Source organism: Sminthopsis crassicaudata, chromosome 2 (assembly GCF_048593235.1).
Source record: "Sminthopsis crassicaudata isolate SCR6 chromosome 2, ASM4859323v1, whole genome shotgun sequence".
Classification (NCBI taxonomy): domain Eukaryota; kingdom Metazoa; phylum Chordata; class Mammalia; order Dasyuromorphia; family Dasyuridae; genus Sminthopsis; species Sminthopsis crassicaudata.
The window spans coordinates 526,606,974-526,620,935 of record NC_133618.1 but is presented as its reverse complement, the minus strand read 5'-3'; the positions used below and the strand labels follow the sequence as shown (position 1 = coordinate 526,620,935).

General features: G+C 34.3%; 1 protein-coding gene across 3 annotated transcripts in view; it reads right to left on the bottom strand.

Moving 5' to 3' along the window:
* Positions 1-13,962, bottom strand: part of UNC13C (unc-13 homolog C) — a 744,253-nt gene that overhangs the window by 37,710 nt on the left and 692,581 nt on the right. For all 3 annotated transcript variants that reach the window (XM_074294550.1, XM_074294552.1, XM_074294551.1), the window contains one exon: positions 6,509-6,656. In XM_074294550.1, coding sequence (XP_074150651.1) covers positions 6,509-6,656 — 148 coding nt within the window. The remainder of the gene's footprint in view (positions 1-6,508; positions 6,657-13,962) is intronic.

The window sequence follows — 13,962 nt, the reverse complement described above, 5'->3', positions numbered from 1 at the left end:
AGAGTATAATATATTTTATAGGTTTTCAACACAAGTAGCTAGCATTTTGCATGAAAGGCTATACGCTGGGAATATAGCTTTAATAAATATTATAATTTTAAAAATTGTTATTATTCTGGATTCTTGGATTGGATATTCATTTGTGTACTGAAGTCAAGCACTTAACAGTTGTATCCTATTCACTGTCCTCAAATTACTATGAAAGGTATACCAATCTTCCACTCCTTTCCTTTCTTGTCTTTCAAAGGATGCTCTCATTAATCCCTCAGTGGAGAAAACCTCAGAGATTAATTCTGGTTTTAGGGTGGAATACCCCAAATTCTTCACTTAAGAATTTTGAGGGTGAAAGAAACCGTCTACTATAATGGTCAAGGCATGTCATTTGGGTTCAGAAGAAACTGGGTTCAAATCCTGCCTTGGATACTTGCTAGGGGGTTGATCAGAGATATCACTTAACTTCATGATCTCTTTTGCAATTTCCTTGTTTTTAAAATGGAGAATGGATTACCCCGGGTCTCTTCCAGTTCTAAATCTATTATATGAAAATCAGTTTAATTGAATTTCTACAATAGTTTTTTTTTTTTTTTTTCCTTTTTCATATATAAGCATGCTGTGGTATTTTTTGCATCCTCCTTTAGACAGGGTGAGAAGATATCTCCAATTTTTTTTTTTTTTTCCCAGTTAACATTGTGTTTAACAATCATGTCCATTATTAACCAGGTTAAAGTAATTAACTCTTAAGGAAGGGCAATGGAATCTAAGAAAAATGTTACCTTGACTTTCAAAGGATTGTTTTTCCATCCTTCATACTGCCCTCAAATACTTGGAACCAATTAAATGGCCAATTGATCTTCTTAGTGCCTTTACTCTGGTAGTATGCTCATATAAATACCCCTCCTAAACAGTTGGAATACATCAAGACAACAATCAATTTACCCCAAGGTCACAGTATACAGAAGTCAGTTCCACTGTAATTCCCCAACTCAGCAATATTAGAGTTTAGTGTTTATTAACCTGCCACAAATAATGTGCCATCAGAGTAGCCTGGATCTACTATATACTGAAACGTTTGTTTTTTCACTAAGACACTGCAGGGATTTGCTTAATTGGCCTTCTGATTTCTCACTAGTAAAGTCTCCTGTCTCTGGACTGAGGTTCCTGCTGTATAGTTTTGTGTGCTGGAAAAAAACTGCAGAGCTTTATCTTCTTTCCCAAGGATGCTTCAGTAAGATAACAGTTTCTTCCAAATTCTTTTAAAAGCTCATTATTACACATGATGGGGAAATACATATGTGTATATTCATATATATGAAATAATAATAGAAGAAAATTTCACAAATGAATAAGGATCTCAAAATTGCTGAGCCCTATATATAAGCCCTGAGATTCCTTCACATATCCCCCTCTCCCCCTTTTTTTCAGATTTTGTTTCTGCATCATGTCCATTGTAGCTTCTTGACTACTTTTGCCTCCCAGGGCCTGTTCTGAAAATATTTTCTCTTGCCTTGTAGCAGGAAGAAGATTCCAGAAATCATTACCTCTTCTTTTTACCAACTTTGCCTCATTTGATAGCATTACATTCAGGACACTGCAAAGAGCACTGACTAGAGTCAGCAAGCAGAGAGGGAAACCTTTTTAGCTCTCAGGGTCAGAAAACAAGTGTAAACCCAAATCCAACTCATGTAAAATAAATTACTGCAGAAGTGTCAATCTGTATTCTCAGCACTTCATAGCTCTGCCCAAATTAGGTTAAAATAATTCACAAAATGAATAAACATGAAATAAAACAGAAATATCAGTACTGAATGGGACTGATGGGATGAAGTATTTCTCAGTATTATCATACTGGACTTTAAACCTGGAGATACAGGAAGTTGAAGGAAGTGGTGGTGACCTATGGGAGGCATCCAGCATTGATCAAGGATGGTTATGTCCTGTTAGTCTATCCAATGAAAAGACTCAAGTCTTTTGCTTTTAAACCCTGGACAAGCCAGAAGCTGGCCAGTTTTCAGGAGCACATGGTGGAGCTGGGATGGCTCCCCGGGGTGTCTGGGCCTCTCTCTACAGGGATTAAATAAATGCTTTCTCTTTGTACTTGATGATGTCTCTGATTAGTTAGTTGGATTGGGAAGGGGGTCTTACATCCTACCCATCCCACAGAGTACATTTGAAACTTAGTCAATGTGCAGCCCACAAGGAACCTTATGTATGCTTTAATAATTTTTAAATTCTTACTGTTTTATTCAATATTTCCTTTGACCAAATTTAATGGATTTTCAAATTGTAAGAGAAAATGGGCTGAAGCAAAACTGAAAAACAATGGTGGGGTGGGGGTGGGGGAAGAAAATAGCAAAAAATTAGAAAATAAACAGAAAGGAAATAAGGTGGAAGTAGAAGTGAACAAATCCCTCCATTTCCAAAGAGTTAAATATAACAATATCAGTCACTTCTATATCACTTTGAGATTTACAAATTCCCAGCTAACAATAACTGTGTGACTTAATGGGGAATAAGTATTATCCCCATTTTATGCATGACGAAAATGAAACTCACAGAAATTAAATGAACCGTAGGAAGCCCAAAAACTCAGACAGAAAGCCCCTTGAACATTATTCCATTTCATGAGATAATATCTGAACAAAGTCAAAATAAATTGCAAGCAGTAAGGTCCCCACAGAATATTGGCTGGAAATTAAACGAAAAAATAATGAGCAATAATGTCTGTATTTTGTTGACTTAAAAAAAATATCATTCATTTTCCAAACAAGAAATAGAATCAGATTATATCTAAGTTGCAATTTCTTTCATTATTTCTGGTTCAATTTTAAAATGTCATGTAAGAAATGTCGTGGGGGGGATGGGTTTGGGAAATTAATAAGTGTGGGAGATGAGGGGAGAATACAGAAAATTCACTCAGAATATAGGTGTTTCTACTCATTAGTAAGCATGGAGACATAAAACTTGTATTTTAGTCAACAATTTATGGTATGAAATTCATTAATTATGAATGAAATGAACTGTGAAAGCTATCTCATAAGATGGAGACATTGTTCTAAAAACTGAGTGAAGGTCAGCTGTACCCTAGGGCCAGGATTTTTTCTCCAGAGATCATGTGGTTAACAAGGAGTGGGACCATAAAGCCCTTTTCTTTGTGAGACTAAGTTATGGCCACCTTGACATTGAAACTCCCATAAAAGGTAATTTAGTAATCCTAAAGATGTGGTTGGGTTAGAAGTTTTTCTTCATTTATGACTTAGAGTGTGAGGTCATTTGTCCTGACAAATCAAGGCAAAGATCCAGCCTATAGGTAGTGTTAGCCCAGACCCCTGTATAATTCTTTTCTGTTAACAGTGTCCCACCTCTCTTTGTAAATAGGAAAACTCCCTTTCTCAGGAGATTATAATAAAATTCCTTTCTGCTTTTATCTTGAGAAATTTCCTTGATTTATTTGTGCTGAACATCTTATCCCACACAATTATTTTCCCACTATTGCTCTGTCTTAGATTCTGATATTATATTTACCCAAAACAGTGAACCCAAAGGTTAAAAGATTTAGGTAGATCAAACACTCCATATATTTATCTAGATATTTTAAGTTGGGACTTTTTGCATATTTTCATACAAATTGCCAATTTATCAACTTTATAAATATGGGCATGACTTAAAATTTCAATCTCAAGTATCTAAATAAAAAAATACACCTCTTGATCTTTATATAGTATTAGATTTTTGTTTACATCAGAATTGTCAATAGTGCATCTATTTTAACTATAGCCAACTATATAACAAGCCTGTGTGTGTGTGTGTGTGTGTGTGTGTGTGTGTGTGTGTGTGTGTGTGTGTGTGTTTGCCACAATGTATTCCAAGGCAGAACAGTAAGATACAGATGTTTCTTTCTTTCTTTCCCCTCCACAATTTAGCACTCCAAAATTGGTAAGGCAAAATGCTGATTTTATATAGGAGCAATAGGGAATGAAAGATTTAGTAGCTGAAAGTGACAAGTCAGCAGAACAATTTCAAAAGTGCTTTTTTAGTGATTTTCAGCATTGTCAGATGAGTAGATTGTAAAATCTTGATAGTGAGTCAATATTATATGTATTTAAATTTAATCCTATGCTTGCTGGTATTCTCTGCCATTACTTTAGTTACAATTTTAACATGTGCTTTAACCCTACTTCTGCCTCAGGCATCCCATCATTGTTTAAAAAAAAAAATAGAAAGTGTGTCTTAACTGGAAGTAATTAGAAGCCATCAGGGGTTAAAGAGAACCATCAAAGAAAATTAGATTTGGAAGAGTTTAAATTAAAAATGAGCCTGATAGAGGAGATCATCAGAGTACCTAACCTATGAATGAAAATGGTTTCCTGAAATTTCTTATTCATCTGAGTTGAGGTGCACTTTTAGATTTTGTACTTTTGTTTAATGTTGAAATGAAAAATAGATTCCCTGGTGTCTGATCACAATTCCAGGGATTACATTGGGTCTATTCATCTTAGCATTTTTTTTTAAGTGTCAAAAAAGAAACATGACAAAAAATTGTTTGTAGGAATATCTCACAAATTTCAAAGATGGGAATGTGGAAATAAGGAAGACAGAGAGGGAGGGGTGAGGGGGGAGAAAGAGAGAGAGACAGACACAGAGAGACAAGGAGACAGACACAGAGAGATAGAAACACAAAGAGACTGAGAGAGACAGAGAGAAAAGAGAGAGAGAGAGAGAGAGAGAGAGAGAGAGAGAGAGAGAGAGAGAGAGAGAGAGAGAGAGAGAACTAGATCTAGAGATGGGGGAAAGAGATAGGGAAGGAGTACAATTGAGCGTTTTATGGAAGATGAAACCTTTTGATGAACTTTTCAAAAATTTTATATATTTTTAATTATGTGGTTCTCTGTATGGACGTATCATAAATACATTTTTTAAATGGAAAGAACACTGAATGTGGAATTACAAGACCTGAATTTGAATTTTATTGTGACCTTGTCAGTTAACATCTAAGTTCCTTATATTTTCATCTCTAATATGAGAGAGTTGAAATATATAATCTCTAACGGGACATCCAGATCTAAACCTAGGATTTTGTGAACCGCTCATGGAAATATGTGTACTGCTATCTTGCTGAGAAGATACAACTTGCTAAGAAGAAGGCAATTCATAAGTTGATTCTCTGTGACTAGCTGTCTCTAAGATAATTTACAACTGAACAGCAGATATTAGGCTTTTGTTGAACAAACCATTCCCTTTTTTTTTTTTTCCTGTCCTCTTTCTCTTGGTCTTCCAGATCACAGCAAGGAGACCAGATCTATGATGGGGGCAATGAAAGAGGGAGATTTCTTCCCCCATCCAAAGCAGTTGCTTTGGGTTGCAATAAAAGCACTTGGTGAGCTGCCCTGGGGTACCTGTATCCTTCCTGGTGACTTTTGCCTGTGTTCTCTTCTGAACAAAAGTCAGAAACTATAATTTCTGAGAAGGTACTTTATCCCAGAAGCTGGGCATTGATGATATTCCTACAGAAACACATCATAGAGATAAGAATGTATTTAGTCCTAGAGAGTTAACAGAACTACAGAAAAGAGACCTTCCCAGTTTGGGGACATCTTCTAGTTCATATCATCTGGCTTTTGAGAAGAAGTTTGTTCAATAACCTGCTTCTTGGAAGAGGAAGAGGATGTTTAACAAGGCACTTATAATTGAAGAATTTGAATAGCATTATAGGAGAAGAGATGGAGGAGAAATGGGTTTATTAATCCTCTTTGCTGTTGCTATTCACAGGCCTCACTGAATTTTTTGCATTTTATGTATTTTCTGTGGGAATGAAATAAAAAACAAAAACAAAAACAACTGTTCCTAACCAGTATAGATACTGCAGCTTAGTTCCTGTGTAGCATTTGAGGTATATTATTACTCCTATTTGGGTAAACATAGAACTATAACATGAGCATAGTTAGAGTTTTTCCAAAAAAACCTGAAATAGGAAAAATGAAACAAACAAACATGGTGTCCAAACACTGATCTAGTTTGGATCTAGTTTACATGAACCCAAAGACTCCAAGAGATTCTAAGTTACATATATTAAAAACTATCCAAGTTTATTGGTTCCCCCTCCTACCCCTAAGACAAAAGGATCAAAATAAGTAAAGCTTAGAGTTTCTGTGAGTTCTTATTCTATACTGAAGAAATTTTATTGGGAATAGCACTCCAAGACTCATAGTTACATAATATTTAGCAAGGGAATTTTGGAATACCTTAAAGAAGTTTAAATTATGTTCAAAATGGTTTAGTGTTTAATACATCTTTGCATTATAATTATCTCAAAAATATTGAGGCAAGAAAGTGAATCTATCTTTTCACAATCAGAATATCTCATTCCCTATGTAGAAAACAAAAAAAGTTACTATAATAAAATATACATTAATTAGTATGATTTGCAACAGCAATTTAAAACAATGTAAAATAAAAGTAATTTACCATACCTCCAAGTTGTATTTATTTCTAGCTTCTATAGATTACTTACTCTGAGAGGTCTGAGTGTCGATGAATTTCTTTATCAGGGAATCAGTGGTTTGGGTATAAAGACTCAGAGCATATCTAAGAGACTGAAGATCAGGGCTCTTTTCCAAAAAGTTCTTTTTCAGACCATTTCCTCCAGCATGAAAGTATTGCTATTAACAAAAAAGAAGAAAGAAAATAAGCACAGACATATCCATAAAAATTATTATTGGAAAGAAACATATTCACTCTTCTAATGTGAAATTAAATTAGAATAATAAAATGCAAGCTACTAAATAGGATCATAGATACACAGCTCAGAGACCATCTTTTCTGACTCTTCTATCCATAAGGAAACTGATGAAGCCCTTTGTAGTCTTGTAACTTGTTCATAGTTACATGACTAGGAGTTAAGTCAAATAAATGTCTTTCACATTTATACCTGGTGCCTTTTCCACCATAAAAAGTTATGCCTTAAAACATACTGGTGGTGTTATAAAGCAAAGCTTCTTCTACTGTGGGTTGCAACCCTATATGGGATTGTATAATTAAATGTGGGGGTCATGAAAAAATGGCAACAGTAAAAGATGTCAAATATTCCACCAAGATTTAATTCTTTACATAAGAATAAACAAGCATATCCATCTCATTATCATGCAAAGTTTTTTCTTCTTTAATAAGTGGTAAAATTATACATGTACCAAGGATTTGTTTTAAAATAAATTGCTTTATGACTTATTATTAGTAAATATTTTATTTGCATATTTATATACCCAGATTTGTGTTAACATTTCTTAGGTGAAAAGCGGTCACCAGTGGAAAAACTTTAAGAAGTCCTGTTTCAACCATGTGATAGAATTCAGTTCAATTAACATAAATTAAGTGTAAGTTATATACAAAACATTATGCTATGAACTGGTTTTACAAAGGGAAAAATAAAATCATCTCTGCTATCATGGTGCTTATATTTTACTGATCAAAGATTATTTGATAGAGGGAACCTCACTTATTGATTCATTTTAATATTAATTGAGTGCCTATTCTATACAACTTAAAATAATTGCCACATAATTGAAACCTCTTAAAGCTTGAGAGGATCCAGGGTTCCATACTATCTTATGATTCAGAGTTGAAATCTAATGTCTCTTTTCTCTCATCCTCACCTTTTAATATACAAATGATACAAGATGATCTAGGTGATCAGAGTATTTAAACAATAAATCATTGAAATAAAATTAATCTGCTAACCACTTTTTGGTTTTGGAAAGTACAGCTGTTATGATGGAAAGATATTGATATCATTCCACAGTCATGTAGATTCTAGATTGCTCTAGACACTTCACAAAACTTAACTAAGAGAAGCTCAGAAAAAAAAAGCCTTATTTGTTTATTTCATTTAAGGCAAAATCTAATTAACAGCTTTTTCTCACTACCTTCTTTGTGTTAGCATACATTTTAAAAAAACTTTTTTATTTTCAAAATGTTTGCATAGATAATGTTCAATATTCATCCTTGAAGAACATTTTGTTCTGATTTTTTTTCCTTTTCTTCCCTTTACCCCCATCTTTAGACAGCAAGTAATCTAATATATGTTAAATAAGTGCAATTCTTCTATACATATTTCCACATTTTTCATGCTTTACAAGAAAAATCAGATAAAAAGGAAAGAAAATGAGAAATAAAACAAAAAGCAAGAAAACAATAAAAAAGTGAAAATATTATTTGGTGATCCTCATTCAGTACACAGGCTTTTCTGCATTCAGAATACTGGCTTCATTGCATGTCTATTGGAATTGATCTGAATCACCGAATTGTTGAAAAGATTGGCATACATACTTTGAAGAGGAATGGGTCTGTAGGATATAAGTTACACCCTCTGTAGATTGAGCTCATTAACTCTGAGATTGCCCTGGTTCTTTATGACTTAAGCCATTTCCTTATGCTTTGAATCAACAACTCCTATGCTCCTTGAATCTCTCTTTCTGTACTTTTTTTGCATTCTCTAATGATTTAGTGCACCCTTACTTTTTCCAAGCTTGCTCATTCAGATCCTTCTTCATTTTTTTTTTACTCATCAGTGGTTACTAGCTCTCTATTCATACTCCTGCATTCACTCCTTCTAGGCTACTCTCTCTAATTTCATTGAATCAAACACTCACTCTAAAGACACTTTCTGAAACCCTTAAATAAGCCTGGTGAATTGAGGGCAGCTGGGTGTGTAAGCTTCAGCCTCAGGAATTACAGTTGTTTCTCCTTTCCTTTTTTCTATAGCATCTTCAATGTGAGATAATCATAAAGAAGATAACCCTTCCTTTACTTAGGACTGAGCAATTTCTAAAAAAAGATATATAAAATCCAGTCCCATGACTCTAGGTCATCAGTTAGAGTTCTTGTAATTGACAACAGTGACCACAGGTGTTCTCTTCACCATTATCTCTAAAGAAAAAAAAAAATTATATCATAGACCAACAAGAAAATGCTTAAGTGCCTGGTAGCAGAGTTTTAGTGTCCTGTTATATCTGGCACAGGTCCACCCAAGAGGAAATGGAAGAACCTAAATGGTATTTTCAAGGATGCCATTGTTACTCTGTATGCCTAGCTCTTTGATGTATGCTTTGTTTTAAGGTGATAATGGTATGAAAATCTCCCTGGGGACATATACAACACATTGCAATACAAACAGACTCAGACAGTGAAATCTAACCTCCCTGATGCTGTACTTTATTGTTGTTCAGTCTCCATTTGGGGTTTTCTTGGAAAAAGTAATCAAGTGGCTCCCTATTTCCTTCTCCAGCTCATTTTAAAGATGAGCAAATGAGGCAAACTAGGTTAAGTGACTTTCCCAGCATCATGCAGCTAGTAAGTATCTGAGACTAGATTTGAATTCACAAGTTAAATCTTCCTGACTCCAGACACAGAACTCTATCCATTTCATTACCTAGATGCCAGAGATAAATCGATGCCTCATGGTAAAGTAACCAAAAACAAAGGAAGGTTTGAGGCATATTGTCTCTCATTGATTAAGTAATCTCTGTACATAATTATTAATTTTTTATATGTTGATGCTAATGAATAATTTTGTTTGAAAAAGAGAAATAAAAAAAGGAACTTTCCTCAACTTCTTTATGGAGACAAGAGTACACTAAGCAAGAAATATTCCATATGATATTAATCAGTGAGCAATTATTAAACTTTTATTACCTGTTGGATATTCTGTTAAATTCTGGGATTAGAAAGAAAAAGTGAAAGTTGTCCCCAGCTTTGAGGAATTTACATTATAATACAATTAATGTCAAACATTTTTGTGGTGTTGATTAGCTTTTCTGAACTGTTTTTCTGCCTTTGTTTTCATTCTTTCTTCTAAGGAATGGCTCTCAAGGACATATAGGTAAACCAAAAGACATCGATAAAAATAAGTTAAATATAATTTAAAAATATACACTGGCATTAATTTGGAAGACAGTATTTCTAAATAAATGAAGAGAAGCAAAAGATTTCTTTGTCATCACACAGAAGAGTGAGCTTAGACTGGATCAATGGAAAAAAAAAATGGAACTAACCTATTCTCCCCCTTTTTAAGGGAGAGGTAGGCTGTCAGAAGGGCTCACAAGGGTGGACTGTATCCCCCTTCCTATGTTTAATATCTTCATATAGGTCATAATCCAGAGGAGGAACTCTGGGCACTCCAGAAGGAAGCATGCAATGCTAAAAGCTGCAATGCATCCACTTTACAGTCAGGCTTCAGTCAATTCCCCGGGGGAGAAAATCAACATTCATTTAAACATGAGCCTTTCCCAGGCATAGAAGCATATACAGAACTAGGGAAAGAAGCTGTTGTAGGAGGGGAAGTTATAGTTCTCATTCAACTTTAAAATAAACAAATAAAAACAAAAACTCTGCCATCACACTTGGCATTTCTTAGAAGAAATTCATAGTGCTTTTACTCTGGATAAATAAGAGTGATCATCAGATCATCAGAGTGATTTTTTCAGTCAATCAAATATTTCTCTAATGACTTCCAGGAGTACAACACTGTGTTAGGCACTAGAGATTAGAGATAGTTTTTTCCCTTAAGGAGTCTAGTTAGAGATATGAAACTGATAGGAGACAATTAGAAAATAATGCAGACTTCACTATGAAGCAGAAGATGCAGGCAATAGGAACTCAGAAAAAGCAAGAGATAAGTGAAGACTGGGACAGGTCTTAGGATGGGATTTATGGAGAATGTAGATCTTGAACTGTGTCCTGAATGCAAATGTTATTTTGTCCTTTAATTACATAACATAGATAACGGATGGGAAACTAGCTAGTGCAATGGGCAGAGTATAGGGCCTGGAGTCATGAAAACTCATCTTCTTGAGTTTCAAATTTAACTTCACATATTTACTAGCTGTGTGGTCTTGGGCAGGTTATTTAATTCTGTTTGCTCCAGTTCCCTCTTCTGTAAAATTATCTGCAGAAGGAAATGGCAAAGAAAACCTCAAATAGGGTCATAAAAAGTTGGATATAACTGAACAACAGATAACAGATAGGTACAATTATACACACACACACACACACACACACACACATATATATATATAGCTTTACAGAAAGCTGGTAGGAACCTGGAATTGGTGGGGCTAATCATCATGAATATTATTATTAAATTTTCATTCATTTATTAATTTCTTTCACTAATTATTAAGATTCTTCTTTAAAACAACATATAGAAAATGCAGGGGAGAAAAGTCCCTAAGTGGTAAGCATAATAAGCAAAATAATGATAATAATAGGCTAAAGATTAAACAGGACATTGGTTTGTATTAGAATAAGACATAAGGTTTTCTCTTGAGTTTGAAATAGTACAGTGCTTGTACTGTATTTAATCAGTGCTTGCTGATTTAACAGTAAACTGGTTTGGTCCTTTTCAGCAGTCAAAACATTTGACTACTTTTCTTTAACATAACATTTTTAAGGCCTCTTTTTGACACCTTAATAAATAATAGGAGACTTGTAAGAACAAGAATGGCTTCACTATCTTAAGATAGAAACCAGAATGCAATAGGTGTCTAGAGGAAGAACAAATTGTAAGACATATGAACCAAATAAGATATATTATAGTTACATTAACAAAAACCTAACACAATTCAAAAATATAGAAGCTTTCTCTAATATGAAGAGAGCTTCCCATTCCCCCAATTCTCTTATCTTTTCCAGACAGAAAATTCAAACCATTGCCTTCTCTCATTGATAGACTGTCAATAAGAAATCCAGTTTTAATGACTGTGTTACAAAGTTGGGCAATATATATAGATTTTTTCTCTAGTATTGATATGAGTTGTGCTCCCTTTAAGAAACTAATCCTTTCGAATTGATTTATTCCTTTCTGATTCCCAATCCCTCCTGGCTGATGCATTATCAATTCAAGAAGCTAGGATCTTTGATTCACAAATCCTGTCAAAAGTCCCTTTTTGAATTCCAATAGGAAATCCTGGGCTTTCACAACCCCACCCAGATCTGAGCCATCTTGGGACACTACCCATAGGCCCCTTTAGCTAAATCTCTCATTATAAAAGAGCCAAGCTGGAGTTTTCTCTTTGCAGAGGTTCCAAACGTGGCAGCCTTGCACCTGACATGCCAAGGATCTCTGTCCACTAGAATCCTATTTCTGGTGCCCTTTTATCTCTACCTTCACCTTTTACTAACTAGACTTTATTTCCAAACCTCATAATAAGCATCCTTTATCAATCTAGGTTTTTGGGTCTGTAAATTCCTTTACAGGGGACTTTGCGCTGCCACTAGACCTCATTTAACTCTATCCTTGCGCTGAATTCAAAGGGGTTGTAGGGAAGCTCTATTTGACTCCCTGTACCCCGAACCTGCCAGTAGACCTCAATTAAACCTAATTTCATTCTAGACCTCATCAGTATGAAACAAAGAGCCCCATTGAATTATTTAGATGTTTTCTTTAATGGGGTGCATATTAAGAGAGAAGAAATCACCAAATGATATATGCCATTTTTGTCTAATTCAGATAGATAATCATTTTAGCTTCTTAGTTTGGCAACTCTTTTAGCTTTTGATAAAAAATCACCTTAAATAACCACACCAAGTCATTTAATCCTCCAGTCTCAGTTTCTATTTGTAAAATGAAGGTAATAATACCTATCTTACAGGTTGCTTGGCAGGATTTAGTGTTATAATATATACAAAGCATTTTGCAAACTTAAAAGTATTATAGAAATGTTCTTGGGCTATCTTCTCTACAACTTTAACAATAATTTTTCTGTCTAGGAGAAATTTTTTCTTGGGACATTGTCTGCCTCACCAAGGCAAAAAAATAAAAACAAAAACAGGCAAGCTTGACTTTTCTCCACATTTCCACAGTTTCACCCCTTTCTCCTTTCCTAGTCCTGGAATCACGTAAGGTAATCAAATCAATTGCCATGTCCTAGATAGGTTATGTCAATTTTCTTTCTTGTGATTTTATTCACTAGCCCAATAAATTTCTATGTCAAATAATAATAGCCAATAAATTTCTATGTCAAAGTACTCCTTCCTGGCTGCCATTGTCTCTTTAATATTGTTTGCATTTTGTAGAATGTAAGGGCAGGGACTGTCTTCATCATTGCATTTGTATACAGAATATTTGGCAAGTATTCAGTACTCAATAAATGTTTTTTAATCATTATTTTTATTAATAGTAACACACTTATTATAAATTTTCATATCATTGACAATTTAATTTTATGTAGCATACTTAGCATACTAAACTGAAAATGGTTTTTCACGATTTTTTTTTTTTCTGAACTCTATACTAAGTTTCCTTAGTTTAGAGAGCTCTTAACAATCTGCCAATGCAGAATGGTAAATGTTTTTGTGCTTGAGAGGCTCCGGGGGAATGAGAAGCTAAATGACTGGTCCAATATCATAAACTAATATCAGTGGGATATTAATCCAGATAGTGATTCCAAGGTCAGTCTGCCAAATCATACTACCTCATCATGCTAAAGAGATGATCTAGTGTGGCTGAATCTCTTGCTAAGCTTTCAGCAAACTGTTTGTAATAAAATGATATCTCATAATCTTTTATCATCCATGTTAATATTTTAATAGAAGTTGAAACCCTAAGCTAGTACTATCTTATACTTTTACTTTGAAATAAAATACTTGTTGATCAAGGGTGGTTTCTAAGATCTTCTAGTGCATTTATTCAAATAATTATTTTTAATCTGTTCAATTTTCTTAGGAAATGGTAATATTTGTGTCAATGTCTAGTGGTGATTCTGGTGTCAAGGGACTTGGGTTCATATTCCATTACTGAAACTCTTTATATGACTCTTGGCAAATCATTCAACTTCATTAGGTCTAAGTGATGTTATCTGGAATTAATTATCCTCTGAGGTCTCTTAAAAATCTAGGTCTATAATTCTGTGAAATAATATTGCCCACCCTTCCTTTTTCTTTCACACTATCATTCAGAACTCTTGCATTTCT